General features: G+C 60.4%; 1 protein-coding gene across 2 annotated transcripts in view; it reads right to left on the reverse strand.

Annotated features, from left to right (window-relative positions):
• AP3D1 (adaptor related protein complex 3 subunit delta 1) overlaps nt 1-19,803 on the reverse strand; it is a 40,120-nt gene that overhangs the window by 8,648 nt on the left and 11,669 nt on the right. The window contains exons 2-21 of one of the 2 annotated variants that reach the window (XM_048226965.2): nt 16,616-16,711; nt 15,892-15,972; nt 14,728-14,808; nt 12,455-12,562; nt 10,878-11,007; nt 9,897-10,036; nt 9,677-9,750; nt 8,388-8,437; nt 7,253-7,302; nt 6,787-6,835; nt 5,316-5,461; nt 5,088-5,236; nt 4,787-5,017; nt 4,079-4,310; nt 3,017-3,162; nt 2,638-2,779; nt 1,846-1,917; nt 735-1,170; nt 413-615; nt 19-92 (exon numbers count right to left, since the gene is read on the reverse strand). In XM_048226965.2, the coding sequence (XP_048082922.1) occupies nt 19-92; nt 413-615; nt 735-1,170; nt 1,846-1,917; nt 2,638-2,779; nt 3,017-3,162; nt 4,079-4,310; nt 4,787-5,017; nt 5,088-5,236; nt 5,316-5,461; nt 6,787-6,835; nt 7,253-7,302; nt 8,388-8,437; nt 9,677-9,750; nt 9,897-10,036; nt 10,878-11,007; nt 12,455-12,562; nt 14,728-14,808; nt 15,892-15,972; nt 16,616-16,711 (2,690 nt within the window). The remainder of the gene's footprint in view (nt 1-18; nt 93-412; nt 616-734; nt 1,171-1,845; nt 1,918-2,637; nt 2,780-3,016; nt 3,163-4,078; nt 4,311-4,786; nt 5,018-5,087; nt 5,237-5,315; nt 5,462-6,786; nt 6,836-7,252; nt 7,303-8,387; nt 8,438-9,676; nt 9,751-9,896; nt 10,037-10,877; nt 11,008-12,454; nt 12,563-14,727; nt 14,809-15,891; nt 15,973-16,615; nt 16,712-19,803) is intronic. The other variant, XM_026480971.4, reaches the window with a different exon arrangement.

Consider the following 19,803-nt stretch of genomic DNA (forward strand, 5'->3'; position numbering starts at 1 on the left):
CCCTGCCCCCACACTTACTTGTCCAGGTCGATATCCAGGGCCCTATAGGGGTCGTTGGGGTCTTTGTCATCCTCGTCGCTAGGGAGAGCGTTCTGAGGAAAAGAGGAACTCTACGTCCAGTCCATCCAGCCCCGAGCCCCAAGGGTCTGTGGAGCCTCCCACCCCCTTCTCACAAAGGGACAACCAGGCCCACACTCGAGAGGGGATCTCATCTGGGGCAGGCAGCAAGGTCGGGATGCGCCACGGTCTCCTGCTCACAGCTCAAGACCCCTCTCTGGGGCCTGGGGCAGAGCGCGGGCTGGCTCCGAGCCTCCTTGCTCCACAGTAGAAGTCAGTGATGGGTAGGCCCGCTGGAGGGGGCCTGCTTCATGTCTGCCACAGGCGTGAGAGTCGGGGCGCCCCAGGGGCTGACCTCGGGCATCTCCTCGGTGACGATGTCCACCTGCTGCGCTGGGGCGATGTCCTCATCGCTCTCCGTGTGCAGCGAGCTGTGGCGCCGCGGCTTGCCCTTCTTCTCCTTGTCCTTCTTCTTTTTCTTCTTTCTGTCCTTCTCCAGCCTCTGCCGGTGCCTCCGCTCCTCCTCCAGCTTCACGTACTGGTCCGACACGGGCATCCCTGTGGATGCGCACATGGCCCGGTGCTTGGCCGCGGCCCCGCCATTGCCCAGACCAGCCCAAGCCCTGACAACCATGTGTGGGCGGGGGACCCCGAGGAGCTCAGCAGGGAGAGCCCACCGTGGTCTGTGCTGGAGCGAGGCGAGGGAACTCGCGGGCACTGCCCCTTTGGCCGCTGGGAGGTGAGCAGAGGCTTTCTGAATGCCGACAGGCCCAGAGCAGCAGGGGTAGGCGGGGGGCTCGGGCTCGGGGAAGGAACGAGACAGCACCAGCATAAAGATGTGGCCTGTGCCCCCCATTCACCCTCCAAGCTGGGGCCTACCACAGCCAAAGAGGCAGCACGGGGTGTAGCCGAGAGCGTGCACGATGGGCTGGAGGCTTCCAAGGCTGGGCCTGACAGCATCTGGGAACCGGCCCCGGCCCCCACCCCCCTCGCTGACAGGGGCTCCCCAGGCTCACACTGCCTGTGCAAATACTTGCCTGGCACCTTCAGGGGCACCGAGAGATCTATCTGCACCACGGGTATGTGCTCCACACCTGGCATGTCCTGGTACCGCTGGAGAAGCAAGCACCAAGACATTACTGGGGAGAACAGACGGGGACGCCTGAGGAAGCCACGAAACATGTGGACAGCCTGGGGTGTGCGGGACCCCGCTGGGGGCCCTGCACGTGCGAGAGGGCATGCTGGGGGGCGCGGCTCCCTACAGACTGGGGGACTGGTGTGAAAACACACGAGTCAGATGTAAAGCTTCTGTCCAGTTTCTCCGTCTAGATCGCCTACTTCAAGTTAGGAAAGCAGCGCAGGCCCGAACCAGGACGCCCACCAAGATGGCTACAGTCAGAAAGCCAGACGTCACGGGAGCCAGTGAGGTCGCGCACGGCAGGTAGGGGCCATCTGTGGGCCCTGAGAAGGCTAAGCAGAGTCATGAGGTGACCCGGCGATCCCAAGAGAAGGGAGCCAAGGGAGCACCCATGTGTGCAGCCGTGTCCGTCTGGGGAGCCTAGCGGCTGGAGAACGTGGATGAGGGCAGCGGGCACTGCCTGGATTAAGATCTGGAACGTTCAGCTGCCTTTACTGGGTATTGTGGGCAGTTGGGCCACACGGACCTCCCACAGCAACGGAGTGCTGTCCTGCGGACGGGACCCTGATGTCCTCCCAAGCGTGGATGGGGGCCCTGGGGGGTGCGGAGGAGGAGACTGTCTCTCGAGGACGACTTGAAACCAGCCTTACCTTTTGGGGGGACGGGGAACTTTTGATGTAGAATGGGTTGTTGGCCTGTTCCTGCTTCCGGGCTTCTCGACGCTGCAGGGACAGAATGCGAGTGCACGCCCGCTAACTCACGTGCAACACGTACCCTCCCTGCTAGGCGGGGGCCGCCTCCGTGCTCCAGGCCCGGGCAGGGCTGGGAGGCCGCAGAGCTTTACTGTCAGCCCTCAGCCAATAGGAAGACCACAGCAAGGGTAGGAATGACGTCAAGAATGACCCCAAAAAGTGGGGATGACCATCTCTGTTTCAAGGATGACAGCTCAGAGAGGCTGTCCAAAGAAGAGCTGAGCTGGGAGCCAGATCACAATGGCTGAAGGCTCAGACTGCACACGGGTGGGAGGAAGGAAGGACAGGCCCAGAGGGGAGGAGGCACTCCTGGGGGGCACCTCTTATTGCAGAAACAAAGGAGCCAGACATAGTGGGACAGAGAGCTGGGGGGACGTGGTATCTGTTCTGAATGCTACACGTTGTAAATCCTGCACCCAGGAAGAACGGAGCAGAAGCCCCCAGACACCAGGTCAAGCCCCCTTGGCTCTGAGGGGCTCTGGGCTCAAGTGAAGCCGCTTCTCATTTCCCAACCCAAAACCCAACCCAGACTTCAAAGGGTCGCTTGCTGCTCCCTGGAGGACCACAGGACCGAGCCCAGCTCTGCCAGGACCAGCACAGCCACTTAGGGTTCAGAGCGCTCCGAGCCGCGCCACCTGCCCCAGGGGCCCCGGCGGGAATGAAGCCCGCCTCTGTGCAGCCGCTGCTCACCCGGGCCAGCTCCTCCTCGTCTGCCTCCGGCTGCCGAGGCTTGGCGGGGCGCGGTTCCTCCTCGTGGAAGATGGCCTTAGGCTTCTCGTCCTCGGACTCGCTGTCTGACGGCGGCTCGTTGATCCAAGCGTCCAGGTCCAGGCTATGAGACACGGTGAGGTCACAGGGCAGCTCCGCCTGCGCGCCAGCCCTGGACGCTCATGGCAGCACATGAAGCAGGAACACCCCTGGCGTCTTGGAGACAAGGACGGCGCTAAGCTGCTACTTGAAATCACAGCTACCAGGGACAGAGACACCAGCGAAAGCCCCGCTGCACTTCCGCTCTCACTGTCCTTCCTGCCACCCTGGCCCAGGACCTCTGACCAGTTGCACAGCTCACCCTTCGGGAACCGGAACTTTCTTCTGTGCCTTGGGGGCCACCGGGTTCAGCTCCCCAGCAAAGAGGGCGCTCACTTCTTCTGCCACTGGCACGTCCTTCGCCTGAAGCTTCTGGATGTGCTTGACCAGCTGCAAGATGCAGGACGCCTGAGGGGACCACAGGGGAGTCACAAGGGGGTCACAGAGGACTGGCCCTGAAGGTCACCAGGCACTGCGGCTCACTGCTCAGAACACATGGATGCCCAGCCCGAGGAAGGCAAGCATGGAAGCCCCTTGCCTGAACCCTGCTGAGAACATCTGGAAGGCTCCCCGAAGCTGTGGGCTCTGTGGACGCGTCCACCGAGGAAGAAACCAGCCCACAAATAAGACGTGGGGGTCACGAGCAGAGAGGGCACTGTTGTCCAAGAGAACCACTCGGACAGGCCTGGGCAGCCCCAGCGACCCGCAGCGCCTGCTTCCAGGACACACCGAGGCACCTCTGTGCTGTTGTCCTCTGTGGGCCCCGGCTTAGGACTCCGCCCGAGCGTGGCTCCCGATGTGACACAGGGCTAGGGGACCACGGCCACCAGCTGAGTTAATATCGCACAGCTGTCCTCGACCGTGGAACACCAGGGCCCACCAAGTGACATTCAACACTCATGTGTGGTTTGGAAAACAGGGTCCTGCGTTGCCCACCGGGCACCAGTAGCGGCCTGGCCGCTGGTGCCCACCCGGCTGCTATCACACAGCACGTGCCAAACCAGCTCTCCCCGTAGCAAGAACCCCGGTCCTCACCCACCCAGAAACCCACTGCCAACTGGATGCTCCCCTCAAAGGCCAGTGACACACCCTCGCAGTGGCTCCCTCTTGTTCACTGTCTCATGTCCCCCCTCCCCACCTGCGGGCCAGCACCCAGCGCCACTCCCCCCCTTCCCCCCGCCACATCCCCGGGCTGGGGTGGAGCCCCAGAGAACGGATTTCCCCAAGTTGCCCTTGGGGAAAAGCAAAGTTGACCGCTGTTGGGAAGACACAAGCACGAGACACGGGCTCCTCCAGAGGCGGGAGCGCCCCGTGAAACACTGACCCGCTCTTGGACCTCCAGGTCCGCACTCTGCACAAACTGCGGCAGCCGGTCCACCATGAGCTGGGTGACGTCCTGGGCCGCCTCTGGCTCCGCAGCCTGCTCCTTCTGCTGCAGGATGGACGCGTAGAGCTTGACCACGTTCTGCACGTACACGGCCTGGATGTGGCCGGGCAGGGTAGTGACCTTGGGCCGCAGCATGGCCTCGAGGGTCTGGTGGGGTTCCTGCAGGTGCCTGCAGACAGGGAGGGCCTGATGAGCACACCACCCGTGGCTGCCAGCCCTGGGGCCACCCTGCTACGGGGGTCCCATGCGTGCACTCCCCCATCCGGAGGAGGAGAGAGAGAGAGAGAACTCTAAGGAAGAAACCACGGCGACGAAGGGACAATCACAGAGTAGCCACGGGGAAAAAAAACGCTGAGAAAAAGAGCAAACAAAAGCAAACCGACAGCACCATTTGGGTGACAGAGTGTCCGTGGCTGCAACGGGCAAGGAAAAGAGAAGAGCTGGGGAAAGACGCAGCCGTCCTGGGCCACTGGGACTGGCTTCTCGCTTGTTCTCAGGGTGGGAAACGTGTACTTAAAGGAGCTCTTTCAGCAGAGAAAAACCCCAGGAAAGAGAGATGGGGGCAGCTGCCAGGAGCCCGGGGACACAGGTCTGCCAACACACCTCTCCCTCCGGGGAACGCGGGCGGCCCCTGGTGCCACTCACTCAGAGAACTCCCCGCAGATCCAGGCGGCGGCATAGAGCACCTCGCAGATGCCGTTGCGCTGGGTGCTGCTGGCCACCAGGTGCGCGCTGTCGAGCAGCGCGGACATCTGCGACACAGCAAACTTGCGGATGGCCTTCACGCGGATGGCCACGTCCAGCATCTGCGCCGCGATGAGGTGGCCGTGGCGGGTGCCCTCCAGCCGGGTCAGCTCCACCAGGACGCTGATGTACCTGCGGGAGGGAGCCCTTGAGGTGCGCCCCTGGCGCCAGCGCCCGCCCCCCCGCGCTGAGGGGCACGGACCACTGGAAGTTGGTGATGTGCTGGTAGTTGCACTGGCTGCAGATGTCGATGATCTTCGTCAGCAGCTCGTCGCGGTACGTCGTGCCCTCGGCCTTGTCCACGTGGCTCATCAGCTTCTTGACGATCTCCACCAGGTTCTTCTTGGACACCTGGGGGCAGGGAGGAGCTGGTGAGGGCGGGGCCAGGCCGGCTCAGGGCGGGGCAGCAGGCCGGGGGCGGGGCACACACCATTCCGTACAGGAGGTCGAGGGCCCGCAGGCGGATGGACTCGTCCTTGTCGTCCAGGCACTGCAGGACGAGGTCCTTGTGGGCCTGCACGGACTTGGGGTGTGTTCTCAGGATCTTGGACATGGCCAGCAGGCCCAGGTACTTCACTGCGGAGATGGCGAGATGCAGTTAACCTGGACGGGCCCTCACAGGCTTCGGGGCCTGCACACAAAGAGCGAGGCCGGGTCTGCAGCCCGAGCCCGACGACCTAGGCGCGGGCAGAACCAGCCGCACGCGGGCCCCCAGGGATCCTAAGTGGCTCACTGGGTGCAGGGAGAGAAGTCCCAGTGACCTCACACGTGCCCACGGGCGCCACTGTCTGCCCCTGACCGACCCAAACACACAAGCGTCTAAAGCCCGGGTGGTGAACTGCAGGCCACAGGCCACGTCCGACTCGAAGCCCAGTGCTGTGAATACCCCCCGCACAGGCCGTGCCTCCCACTGCCACAGCAGCAGACGCTGCCGGGCCTGCAAAGCTGAGAAAAGTTACTATCCAGCCCTGCGCAGGCCAGGCATGGGAGCCCTTCCCTGCTCTGGACGAAAAGATCCGGACTGAAAAGCCACAGTCCTCAGCAGCCCTGCCACTGCCCCCAGGCTCCAGGGCGTGTGAATGCCTGGAACCCACGCAGAACACTACAAATGATCACAGGCAGGCGAGTGACCAAGGTGCACAGAGGTTACTTCACGCCTGTTGGGAAAGCACCAGGATCGCCAGAAGCTAAGGCGCTCTGTCGACACCAGGAAAGCCGCAGGCATCGCAGCAGGAATGGGCGCTCCCAGGAGACCCCAGAGGAGAGGGCACCAGTGGCTCCAGGCCTCCACGAGACTTGTCACTGACCTCCCTGCTGTGTGTGCACAGCACCTCCCGGAGCCCCCCGGGGCCTGGAGGAACCACATCCTGCTTAAGAACCTTGCCCATGGGGCGCCTGGGTGGCACAGCGGTTAAGCGTCTGCCTTCGGCTCAGGGCGTGATCCCGGCATTATGGGATCGAGCCCCACATCAGGCTCCTCCACTATGAGCCTGCTTCTTCCTCTCCCACTCTCCCTGCTTGTGTTCCCTCTCTTGCTGGCTGTCTCTATCCTGTCGAATAAATAAATAAAATCTTTAAAAAAAAAAAAAAAAAAAAAGAACCTTGCCCAGGCCCCACCTCCCCGTGGACACGGCACACGGCCCGCACTCTGAAACCATCCCGGCCGCACGCGGGAAGTTTTATTGGCAGACGGCAGCGGAGACGTTGCCGCACACGCGAGAAGGGCAGGCGCGGGGCTGCAGCTGTGCCGACAGAGGCTGGTTTGTTGAGAACGCTCTGGAAGCCCGAGTGTCACACTGCACACACGGGATGGCAAAGCAGGGGAGTGTGAGCGTCTGGTTTCCTACAAGGCCGAGAGCCCCAGCCGCAAAGGCTTCGGGCGCAGCACGAGGAGGACTCACAGTTCTGATCGGAGTCTTCTATCAATATCCTCAGTTTCTGAACGCAGAGCTGCAAAGGGAAGGCGACATGGGTCACGCCTCCCGAGGCCACAGTGAAGTCAGTGACCCCAGGCCCACCTCACAGCCTGATCCGGCCCAGAGGCCCTGGGGCCAGGGAGGGACAAAGGACACCGAGCCCCACTTGGTGCAGCACCCACCATGCAAGCGAGGCTGTCCGCAGCACCCACAGGGACACATGTTTGGGGAACGCGCACTGCCACACACACGGACACCCCTGTGGCTTCTGGGGGCACTCACGTTTGTGTCCACCCCACCCCCGCAACTTGTCAACTTCACAGAAAGGCTGGCGAGGGCCCAGTGCGGGCACCACGCGTGAATGATGGAGCAGAGGTGGGGCAGGCCGGCACATCCCCCAGATCCTTCCCCAGGCCGTGCCCGACTGCAGCCGCGGCGCCCAGAGACGTACCTGGATGCTAGCGCTGTGGTTAGGCATGCCAGAGGACAGGGAGATGAGAACTGAAACAGAAAACTCGTGTCGGAACTCGCCAGGCCTCACTCACGTGCAGAAGCCCACACAAGCGTCCACTGCGGGCCCCAGGACACCACACACACGCCAGCATGCCGGGAACTGCGGACCCAACTGCTCTCCTGGAGAGGCTGGCTTACGGGATGGCATCTGGCTGCTGGGTCTCTATGGCTGGGAGTACAGGCCACAGTCCCACAGCAGGTACCCCATCCAGGGCAGGTCCGCAGAGCCTAGGCCAACCCCACCTGCCTGGCGCTTACAACCACCTGGGTCTCAGGTGCCGTGTGTCAGGCCTGCTGCCTTGCCCTATGCCCCCAAGCCCCTTGCCCATCACCAAGGACAGACTGATCCTGCCACACCCCGGTTTCCCCCACCGACCACTCGAGACTTGCTCTCTAGGTCCTGCATTTGCTGCCTCTGGGCACCGGCTGGCCCCAAATGTCCACCCTTCCTCTCCCTCCGTGTCACTGAGCCTCAGGGCCCACACAGCTCTAATCCAGGAGCGTGGCCCTGGGCCAGCTTCCTGGGAACGGCTGAATTTCAGGCTGCCCACAGGGCCGTGAGGAGGAACCATAAGGCCGGCTTCCCAACAGCTTCGGGCAGATAGGCAGGCAGCAAGGAGGTGAACCCCGTGAGCCACAACTCTGGCTCCAACAAGTAACGTGGACAGGGGCTCAACTTGCCAAGCGTGCAGAAACACGTCAGCCAATGCTCTGTGTGGCCCTTGGCTGGAGACTGACTCAAACAGGCAGGACTCCAAGACTCAGGAGCGCCTTCTGGTCCCATCTCGTGAAAACTTTTTGCAGTAGGTTCCTATGCTTAAGAATGCACAGGGGATGGCATGGTGCCTGAGACTTGCTCTAAAGTCCTCAAGGAAAAATGGTCTTGCTGGCAGGTGTGCCACAAGCCGTCCACGCCTCCAAGGGGCTCTACGGGGGGTGGCAGAGATATGGCGCGAAGGAGCTTGGGACGCGCTCTGCACTATGGGGCCCCACCTCGGTGCCCAGGGTGGGAACAGAGGAGGCCTTCCACGTGCCACAGCCACCTGCCCTAGACCCCGTGGCCAGCCCCTCACCTGCGATGACGGTGTTCACGCACTCGTAGAGAAGGGACATGGCAGACGTGCTGGAGGAGGAAGAAGAGCAAAGGCGTGAGGACCAGAGGACCAGGACACCTGAGAAATGAAGGGAAGGCCCATGTCTGCCGCCCCCTCCTACCCTCCCCCCCGCCGAGTCCGAGGCAGGGCTGGGGCAGGAGCTGGCAACCCCTGCACACTACTGTCACCTGGGTCAGCAGCATTCTCCAAGGGACACAAGCCTCCCTAACTGCCAACGTGGGCCTCTGACACTCCCACCCGTTGAGCCCATTCCTGGAACTTTCCATTGTGATGCCCGTAAAGGAAAGCCAACTCCCCTCAACGTCTCTCCCAACCTAAGACCTCACCACCTGGCTCCACCATGGGGGGACGCAGGGGGCAGTGAGGCGTGGCTGCACACAGGCAAGCAGAGCACAGAAGGCCGTGGCTGCCCTGCCACCGCTAGGGGTGTCTGGGAGACATGGCAGGCACGGCCCAGGGCGACTGCCACGGGAGGACACCAGGTGTGTATACTCCATTTTGACCTCCTCACAGGTGACACTCTGGATCCCAAGTCACCCAAACCCAAGGGTGTGGCTGCCGCGTGTCCCAGAGAGCAGGGGCCATCAGCCCGTCCATATCCGTGGTCACCAGACTGATGGCCTCCTGTTAATCCCCTCTGGAAACCACAGCGCTGCACCACTCACTCAGTAATGGTGGGTGTTCAAAACCAAAGACGTCCCCAGCTCAAGCACCTGTTCCACCCAATTATCCTTCACTGTCTGATCCACTCATGAGCCTGGGGACAGAGGCCCGGCCTCAAGGCCCCAGTTCCTCCTGTCGCCCATGGCCACCCCCCCCCCCCCAGGGGACCTGGGAGCAGGATCTGCTGCATCATCTGCCACTTAGCCCCCCCGACTCGAGCACAGGCCCCGAGTGGTGTGGGAGCTCCTGCAACATTCCAGAAACGGCGAGGGACACAGCTGTCTACAGCTCTTCCGGCAGACGGCCGAGGGCTCCTCGTGAGCTAGAGGACAGCCGCGGGCTCTCTCTTCCTTTGCTTTTACAGCTGCCGTTTCCAAAACTGATTCACGGGGAAAGGACGCACCAGCCCCCCGGGGTCCCAGCACGGCCAGCGGGCACCGTGGCGGCACAGCTCCCTCTCAGGAGCAAAATCACACGGCGTGTTTGCTTCTCCACCCCGAGACTCTCCCCGGGGTCCCCGTGCCCGAGGGAGTGCAGGCCTGCGCGTGCCAGACGGCGGGGTCACGCGGGGGCCAAGGGCTCACCTGTGGATCAGGTTGGTGAGAGGCTCAATCAGCTTCTTGCCCAACCTTGGCTCCAAGGGGGTCAGAGCACCAAACTAGGGATGAGAGAGGACGGCGGGTCACTCGGGGCAGGGACAGACCACACCGACCCCACCCCTCCCCCCAACGCTCAGGGTGCTCCCAGGACACACTGGGGCCTTTTCACTCGGCGAGAAAAGGGAAGATCGGGAGGGATACTTGCCAGTTTGATAATTTTAATGAGGACCCAGTTGTTGGTTGAGGAGGTCATCAGCTTGAAGAAGAGCGGGGCGAGGGAAAGGTAGTTTTTGGGGTTGCGCCTGGCCAGTTCACAGATGACGTTGACCGCTGCTGACTGCACCCCTTTGAAGTAAAGGGGGGAAGCTCCTCGTCAGTGAGAGCAGCATCAGTATGGAGGCTGCACCCTTATCCAGGAGGACGGTCATCCTCAGTAGGCTGGTCACCCCAAGTGCAGGAACCCCTGCTTTGTGCCTGGCACTGTGCTCATCACCAGGGGACATGGTTCAAGCACCAACCTCCGAGGGGGTCAGGCTTCTGAGAGCCGAGTGTCGCCTGAGTCTGTGGGGCTGGCCCCTGAAGGATCCAAGTAACTCCTGTGCAGGACACCCACCGCGCCTGCCGCCTTGGCTCCTACTTCCCCTACCAGAACTTTCCACACCCTGCCATTCTCCCTGATACAAGGCAGGTTCCCCCGAGACAAGCCAAACCTTGCCTCATTTTTAGAGAAGTTGTGTGACGTGTGCTCAGCCCAGAGTCCTCGATGAGGGAAGGGTTGACAGAGAACAGGAGGAAGGCTGGCATGAGCCCTGCGGTGTGGGACCAGAGTCAAGGCGTCAGAATAGTCGTGAATGCCAGCGTACAGACAGACAGACAGACAGCCAGGCACTCCCCCGTGTGTGGATGGCTGGTGTCTACTGAGTGAATGCCCGTGAAGAGGGGACACCCAGGGCCCAGAGTTTGGTGTTTACGTCCCACACCAACAAATGGGACCAGCCCCTTGGATGGCAGATTCCAGGGCCGGAGCGGGGAAAGCAGAAGGCAGACCTGGCATCTCATGGTACCAAAAAGTAAGGAGATGCTGTCTGTGGTGGGACACCAGGACGGAAGTCCCAGGACCCAGCGCCCCTCAACTCTTTCCTTGCACCATCCTCCACCCCCACCGTCCCATCGTCCATCAACAAACCGGGGTCAGGGTCCTCCAGCTTCTCCTTCAGGCGGGGGAAAGCGGGGCGCAGCGACTCGGGGTACTTCAGGAACACCTTGTACATGATCAGCACGGCCTTCTTCCGGATGTACGGCTTGGTGTGCGACATCTGCAGGAGTAGAGGCCGGTCAGCCTCCCCTCCACATGGCCACTGTCCCCGGGACTTGCCCCGCTCCGTCCCCCACCACGCCTCCCCGCACCCGCCCGCTCACGTTCCCACACCTACCCGTGTGTCCCCTCCCTCCGGCTCATCTGGTCTCTGGCCTTCGAGGGGGCCTGCACACCTGCGCTGCGGCCCCAAGCGCAGGGCCCACATAACAGGGTCTTGCATGGAATTGAAACCAGCTTCCCTATGTCCATGACCCCAGGCCTGCCCCCTCCAGAGGCCGAGACCCTTCTCAGACTCACTGGAACCCGATGAAGGCAGAGAGAGAGGGAGGGGACTTTAACCGGAAAAAGAGCCTTCGCCAGTTAACGCTGGCCTCCGACTCCTCTGGCATCCAAGGTCTGTCCCCAGAGCAGGCCGCCGAGGGGTGTCCAGGGCTCCCCTCCACACTGGACCGTCCCAGAGCTCTCGTCCTTTTGGAACTCTGCTCTGGCCAGGAAGGCCACACCCCGAGAAAGCTCCCAGCCCCCACGACTCACTAGTGTCCTCCCGGGCTTGCAGCTACTTTCACCAGCACCGCATCAGCAGCTTTCTGGCCAGGGGGCATGTCCGTGGTCCCGCGGTGGCAGCTTGAAAGCCACCAGGGACACCACGTGAACAGAAGAGCAGGGCCAGGTGTGGGCAAAGCGACTGACAGCAGGTAGCCAGCTGCATGTGGCAGGGCTGTGATGGACTGGCCCCTGATCTAGAAGCTGCTAGCACGTACCGTCTGAAACCACAAGCCCGGACCTATCCATCTGCACGACAAACAGGCTAACCCGTATGGACAGAACTCTCCAGAGAGGAAAGCAGCCACCCTTCTGCTCTGCCCAGATAAAAGCGGATGGGAAATGGCCTCCCAATCAGTTGGAGATTTGGGTGAATGACTGATGCCTCTGAGAACCAGGACTTGTAAGAGGACGTCCGCATTTTAGAAAAATGCTCTGGACACCCTGGAGGTCAGCAGTGGCTGGGGTTTTTGTCCTTCAAATGGACTGAAACACAAGAAGTCACTCCATGGCCAAAGAAAGACACACGGCATCAGGGACGGAGCAGGAAGGACCAGGCTAACTGTGCACTGCCTGCTGGGAACCAGTGAGGCGGGAGCTGGCGGGGCGTACGCTGGATGGCATGGGTGCTCGCCCGGGGCGCCAACCACCTCTGCCCCAAGCAGGGCGGTTTGAAAGGAGGTGAAGAAAGAATGTGAGGGTAACAACGGCCTGAGGCTGGGCCCCACGGTGGGGGGGGGTCTGTTGGTGGGGGGAGACACAGCAACTCGGTTTCCCGTCTGGGGGAACCCTGCCCGTTTCTGCACGCTCAAGTGTTCTTGGTGTGAGTTTAACCTCGGTTTTCCAGGCCCCCGGATGGACCAAATCACGTCACAAAGGATTGGGCACACTCACAAACTCACCAGTGTCATGATGTCATTGGCCAAGTCCCTGGCAAGATCTGGGGTAACAAAACAGGACAGGCCAGTCAGCGCAACACCAGTGTCGTACTGGCTGGGGCTGCTCAGGTCCTGGAAAGGGAGGGAGAAGAGTCAGCAGACAGGCGCCGACAGGTCATCACCAGCTCCGGCTTGGGGTCTGGGGCTGGGCCTGCGTGAGGACCAACAAGCAGCAGCCAGTTCCAGAGAGAACGGCCCCAGCCCTGCCAGGCACGAGGCACCCAGTGAGTGCGGCCCTCAGTCTAGGCCCAGGCCGGCATGCCAGCTCTCGAGGCGGCCACCTGCTTGAGAACCCCGGGGCTGAGGGGCCAGAGCAGAAGCCAAGAACCTCTCCCGTTTCTGGGGTTTCTCCTCCACGACAGCCAGGACAGCTCCTCTGGGCCCCTCCTGAAGGCAGGCCAGCTCTGGACTGACTTTCCTCTCTCAGGTGAGCATAAAACCAGTCATGAGAGTGGCGCACGCCCACCCCAGACCCCTGGTCGCACAACAGCCTCGCCGTGACATCAGCAAAACAGTGTTTGTATCATACACTTGCTCTGGGGAGACTTTCCTAAGGAACTCCCCAAACATCTCACAGACGTGGTAAAAACACACGAAGAAACATTTTAAGAGGTCACTTTCTGGATAGCAGTAATAACCTGAAAACAGACTCCTAAAATCCACCCCAGCCCGGGGTTAAAAAGGTAAAACTGTGTTGGACCCACGGTACAGAACTCAGGCCCTAGAGGACCACTCCTAACCCAGCATGACTTACAAAGACCCAGCAGAGTCACCACAGGGCTTTTCAGAAACGGAGGTTTGTGGAGAGGACACTCAGGTCACCGTTAAGCGGGGAGAGCCCCAGTTGAGGGGGATGGAGACTGGGGGACAGGGATGGTTTACCGAAGTTGTTCTAGAAACCGTGGGTTTATTTAAAATGACCCACGCGCAGACTACAAACACTGGGGAAGAGAATGGAGGAGAATGTTTTATAACAGAGCAGGGGTACCCTCCGCTCCATTACGGGATGTCTCAGGCTCGGGCTCTCTCCCCAGCAGAGCAGATCTAGGTGACCTGCTCTGACACGCCTCCGTGCAATCGGAGGTCGTTACAGAGGGGCGGGTAGGGGGCGTGCCTGGGCCCAGACGGCCGGCAGGAAAACCCAAGCTGGGCCAGAGTCCCTCACTGTCCTCCTCCCTGTGCCCCCGTGACACAGCCCTGTCGGCTGCTCCCAGCTGAGCTTGCCCCTCACAGCCCCGTGGCACCCACGACGCCCAGTGCTGCCCCACAACCTGACCCACGCTGGTCTCAGAGCCACAGCTCAGGGCTCGGTCCAGCAGCCCATCCTGTAGCAACCAGTACTCTGGCCAGTGCAGTGGCTGCCGGAGTGCCACAGGGTCTGCCCAGGAGCGCAGGCCAGGTCCTCAGGTCCCCCCGCGGGGGCAACCACAACTCATAGGGTCTGGCCTGTGCACCCAACCACCACCGAGCTTCTGATTCTCTCTGACACCCCCTTTCATTACTCCACAAATGATGCTCAAAGCTCTAGGGCCAAGGAAGAAATATATTACTCAGTGATCTTCAAGACCATCTCCAAACACAGAAATTTTCCATGACTAAGACACATGCAATGTGACTCAGAAGACCCACTGGGCAGGGGCACCTGGGGGGTGCAGTCAGGTAAGCACCCAACTCTTGGTTTTGGCTCAGGTCATGATCTCACGGTCATGAGATTGAGCCCCAAGTTGGGCTCTGTGCTCACCACGGAGTCTGCTTGTCCCTCTCCCTCTGCTCCTTCCCCCATCCTCTCCCCTGTTCACATGTGCTCTTTCTCAAAAAAGACCCAGTGGGCAGAAAGGCCCCCAGGGGAAGGGTATGCAACCTCAGCACCCCTGCCAGAGGGAGAAGGGCATGAGAGGAGGACAGCGGCCGGGAGCCAGCCTTCCAACACCCAGAGTACCCCAGCGAGTCAAGAGGGAAGTATGGCAACTCTCTGGCCTCGCCCGCTGCCCGAGAGCAGACAGACAGACCTGCCACACCACTTCTGGGTATCTTCTGACAATAGCGCAGTGGTGTTTGGAAGCCACTGGCTTATGACGGGGGTCACAACAGCGAGAGCTTGCTGACCCTAGCGCTTTCTACTCGCCGCTCGCTCGGAGCACCAGAGAGGCCAGCGTGGAGAACACTGTGGGGCCAGGGTGACAGGAGGGAGCCCGGGGAGGGCCGATGACAGCCACGGGGGCGGGAAGGCCGCCTACCTTGCGGATCTGGTTTGTTGTCAGCATGATGACGTCAGTCCCCTCGTGAAAGCACTGGGAAGCAGCAAGGTAGCCGATCCGCTGTGAGTCAGACATGAGGGCGTCAGCCACCAGACAAGGGCCGCACACCCCAGGGGGGGAGCCCCCAGCCCATCCCCTGAACTTCGTGCCAAGCAGCCCCAAGCCAGGCAGTGACACCTGCGGCTGGCCGCGGGGCCACAGGGCGTGGATGCCAGGAAGTCATTCGGGGAGGAGGAGGGACCGGCCAGAGCTCCGAGGATGCAGTCTTTGAAACACAGAGTTCTTGTAAGGCCGGCCACACCACCCAGTGCTCCTCCAGCACGTGTCCTGACTGCCTCCGTGGCAGCCCGGAACTGCCTTTGTGACGGACTATGGAAGCCAGCGTAAACGCCGGCTTTTCTGAGCACTCAGACCTCCCTGCCGCGCCGACGTGGACCCGCCACTCCTGCACGTGAGCGTGAGGCTCTCGTGGCCAGGCAGAGTGCCTCCTCTGTGGCCGCACCGAGAGCGGCCCGCAAGCAGGACTGTGTCCGTCAGATGGAGCCCGAGACTGACCCAGGCAGTGACCCGCAGGCGGGCGCCGGGGCCCAGGGACCTGGAAACGGTCTAGCCTCGCGGCTGTCACACATTCCTGTCAAAACCTGCCCCGGCCCAGGAAAACAACGCAAGGCCCCCCAGAGGCCATGGGCGTTGCCGATCGCGCTGCAGAACGCATCGTGAAGTGGGAGCCGGGAGCCGCGCACGCTGCGGTGCCAAGTGAGGAGGCCGCGCCCCAGATACTCGCAAGCACAGCCTCCGTGAGGTGAAGGGAAATGCTCAGAATCCACTAGGAGGCCCTGGGGCTGGGGGCACGTGACGGCCTCTGAGTAAGACCATCAGTGTTTTGCTTGTTTTAGGGGAAAAAATTACAAGCTTGTTTTAACTACTATTACAAAATACGTAACGCACCCAAGGAACCCATCAATTCACGAACACACCACCCAGGTAAGAGTTCGCAGAGAACACAACGCACGCCGCCGCGGCATCTGAGGGGCTGAGGCTTGTGTCCCACACTCTTGTTTCTGCAGAGCGCGGCCTCACGCCCTCACGCCCTCCGCCGGTCACCACGAGGTTCGGGTCCCACGGCAAGCTCGACTACCTCACCTTGAACGTGAACTTGGAGGCGCTCATCACTTCTATGATGTTGAAGGCAGCCCAGCTGATGTCATACCCCAGCATCTGTAACTGTTGGAAAGACAGGCACAGTGAGTTCCAGTCACACGCCGAGGCTTGAACCCCAACATTCAACGCCCTGTCTCGGCTGGCGGAAGAGCAAACACCATGCACACCCCCACTGGCCGGGCCTTGCCGCACACACGCCCTGGAGGATTTCGTTTCTTCGGCTGCTAGTCCTTGCATTTAGAGCTACAGAGACAGGTTAATCACAAAGGCGGAGGCTAGGCGTCTGCAGCTGAAATGCCAGCGGCCACGAGCACTGGTTAGTTAAGACTCCCCATCAATGAGAATGAACTGGCTCCTCCCAAAAGCTACAAGGTGACAGGATGCCCCTGGCAGGACGTCCCCCTCCCTTCTGACCAGAGAAGAGACGAGAAGAGACCAGATGAGAGGGGTGTGGCCCAGGCCAGGTGGGGTCCCCCATGCCCTGGGCCACGGGGTCATCACAGCACGCGGGCTCTCAACTCTGAGAAATCAGTCCTGCATGCCAAGGCCAGCGCCTGGAGCTACTGGTGTTGATCCCTGCTTGGCAGGTGGGTAGAAATAGGTGGACAGAAGGACAGACAGAAAAGCAGCCTGACCGCAGCAGGGTGTGGGAGGGGGGCAGCCCTGGGAAGCGCTGTCCCCTGAGCAAACAGCGCTCGGTACTTACATAGGTCAGCTTGCAGACCGCGTTTGCTTTTACTGCAATGTTGTCTTGCTTCAGCTCTTGCTTGATTTCATCAATGCACTGAGAGATATATTTTGCCTGAAAGGAAACAAAAAATGAGAAATTGCAAATGCCTAAGAGAGTTAGGAATCATTACTGCAGAAAGAAGCCAAACCCAAAAGGCCACACAGCGCACGATTCCGTTCACATGACACAGCCCGAGCAGGCCCATCACAGACACAGCAAGGGGCTTTGTGGGTGCCGGGGGCTGGGGTTTCTTCCTGCGGTGCCAGAATGTTCTAAAACGGACAGCGGTGCTGGCTGCACGACTCTGTGAACGTACTAAAACCGCTGAACTGTACTCTTTAAACAGGTGAGTTGTAGGACATGTGAACATCTAACAAAGCTGTTACTTAAAAAGCCATTTCGGGGGCGCCTGCTGGTGCCGATTCTAGATCTCGGCTCCGGTCAGGACATCAAGCCCCTGCTGGGCTCTGCGCTCTGCGGGGAGTCGGCCTGAGGTTCTCCCTCTCCCCTCCCTGCTGCTCCCACAGCCGCACTCCCTCACGCTTGCTCTAGAACATAAAAAAGCCATTTCGGTGTGCCGAGACGCCCAGGACTCCTTCATAGCCCTCCCGGGGAAGAAGATGGTGACGCTGCAGGTGCCTCAGCGTCCGCTTACTCCGCATTCCCAACGTGGGTGTGGAGCTCATGTTTTTTTTCTTTTTTCTTTCTTTTTAAAGATTCTATTTTTAAGCAATCTCTACATCGAACATGGGCTCGAACTCACGACCCTAAGACTGTGACCCAAGATCAAGGTCCCCAAGATCAAGAGTTGCATGCTCTTCCGACGGAGCCAGCCAGGTACCCCTGGCTGATGTCTTCTACATGGAAAAGTGTTAAAAGTTAAAGAAGAATAATTTCAACACAGAAAGTTAAGACATGGAAATCCTCCGGATTCTCTCGTTTAGCCTTTTAACAACTTGCACAGGAAACCTGCACAAAGCCAGGAAGCAACCCCGAGGTCCCACCGCCTGGTGTCCCTGCCCACCGTTCACCTCACGGGCACCTCTGAGGCCGACACCCAGCCGGCGGCTCAACACCGAGCCCTCCCCACCCCCACAGGCCTCTCCCGGAACGGGGGCGGGGGGTGCACAAGCTGCTCTGGGTCTCTGTGGCTGGCTTCCAGGGGCTTCTCTCAAGGAGCACCACGTCGGGGCTCCAGCCCGCTGCAGAAAGGGGTCCCGTCCCTGCCACACGCGTACGGACCACCAGTTGTTTATCTAGCCACTGGAGGATGGACACCTGCGTATTTCCCACTCTCCGCTCTTGTGAGTTGAGCTGCAGTGTTTGTGAGAACACATGTTTTAGGATTCCCTTGGTCTCCTCACGAATTCAGCTTGTCTACCACTCACACAGGTTTGACCTGAAGCAATTCGGATACATGAGGACCAGAGCCACTGCCGTGCCTCCTGGGAGCAGTGGGGCACAAGGCTCCCATCACCCCTGCCCCGGAGACACACGGCCCCAGAGAGAACCCATGAGGTGAACGGCCACCGCAGGGCTCACAATGAGTTTGTCCTGCCAACGCCCAAGCCCCACACGTGCCCGGCACTCCATGAAGCACAAGGAGCCTCCTGTCTGTCATCTGACCAAGTGCAACAACCGCTAGAAAGTCCCCAGCCGTCCACCAGGTGGCAGGAGTCAACGGTCGGCCCACCGCAGGAGTGACCGCTTCCCAAGAGACCTGGGTGGCAGGCACAGACAGAAGACTCCTGCTCCGAAGGCCCTGTACCCTGACCCCACACCCTCCGTCCACATCCCCCCAGACCACACCCTGTTCTGGCCCGAGCCCCTCAGTTGCCTGAAGCACAGGCTCATGGGGAAAGGAGCCCTCAGGCCCTCTCCCGGCCACGAGTATTTTATGAATAGTTTATGGCTGGGAGTCTGGCTGGGAGTCGGTGCCATGGAACAAGTGTCACTATATCCTTCCAACAGGCTTCGAATTACTAAATCCCACTCGGGGATCTTTACTTCCTGTACTGGCGCACAGATCCCCTCCAGTGTCCTGGATCACGACTGTGAAAGACTTAAAGGGGAGAGAACAAAAAGACAGTCACAGGTGTTGGAGACACCGGCCGTCACGCACAGACAGCAGGGATGGAAGAGGGTGCAGCGCTGCGGAGACAGCCTGGCAGCTCCTGGAAGGGTAAACAGAGTCCCGCCCTGCGTGTACACCCAAGAACACCCGAAACAGTGTCCAAACAAACACTACCACCTGAACGTACAGAGCAGCGTGACTCGCAACAGCCACAGAGAAGAAACTCCAATGTTCTGCCGCTGCTGCTAGGTCAATAAAATGTGGTCTCCCCGCGCACGCGCTCTTCTGGACGTCTAGGGCCCCCGCCCAGCTTTCAGGACCACCCGCACAGTCCACCGCTGCTGATGTCCAAGTGGCTCCTATCAGACCAAGCCTCCCACAGCTTGAAAACAGTCTGGAGGCACTGGAGAGGAAGCACAGAGGTGCTGGGTGTCATGGTTTTTGTGGCTTTCATCTCCAGCACCCAGTCGCTGGCCTGTGTCTCCCGGCTTCAAGAACCAGAAAGCAGAGACTAGGGCTAACACAGCAGCTGCCAAACGAGGGAGGAAATCCCGGAGGAGAGGGGGTGGGGGGTGGTCCCCACACTCTGCATATAAACTCAGCCCAAAGCCCGGCAGACCCCGGAGCTAGGCACGCACGGCGCACTGCGCACGGCCAGCTGAAGCTGGCAGTGAACACATTTCACCTGCCTCCTGCCCATGAGAGGACAAGCTGGAGCTTCAGCCCAGACAAGCTGACTGCCCCCAAACAGTACTTCTCAGAGACCGTAACAGAATCCACAGCCGCTACAACACGCTAGTCACAGCACTCAGGATATGATCTGAAGTTATTCAAGGTAAGAAACAAGAAAATACTACCTACACGCAAGAGAAGACGACAATCAAGGTGCACTGGCCCTGAGCCAGCCCCAGTGATGGAATTAACACCCAGAGATTTCAGCTTCACAACCGTAACCATGCTCCCATGGACCAGAAACAAATATGCCCATAAAGAACAAGAGGGGAAATCTCAGCAGAGAAAGTCAAGTGATATGAAATAAGCAAGCGGAGACTCCAGAATTGAGAAACAATTTGTGAAATAAAAGAGTCAC

Source organism: Ursus arctos, unplaced genomic scaffold, assembly GCF_023065955.2.
Source record: "Ursus arctos isolate Adak ecotype North America unplaced genomic scaffold, UrsArc2.0 scaffold_14, whole genome shotgun sequence".
Lineage (NCBI taxonomy): Eukaryota > Metazoa > Chordata > Mammalia > Carnivora > Ursidae > Ursus > Ursus arctos.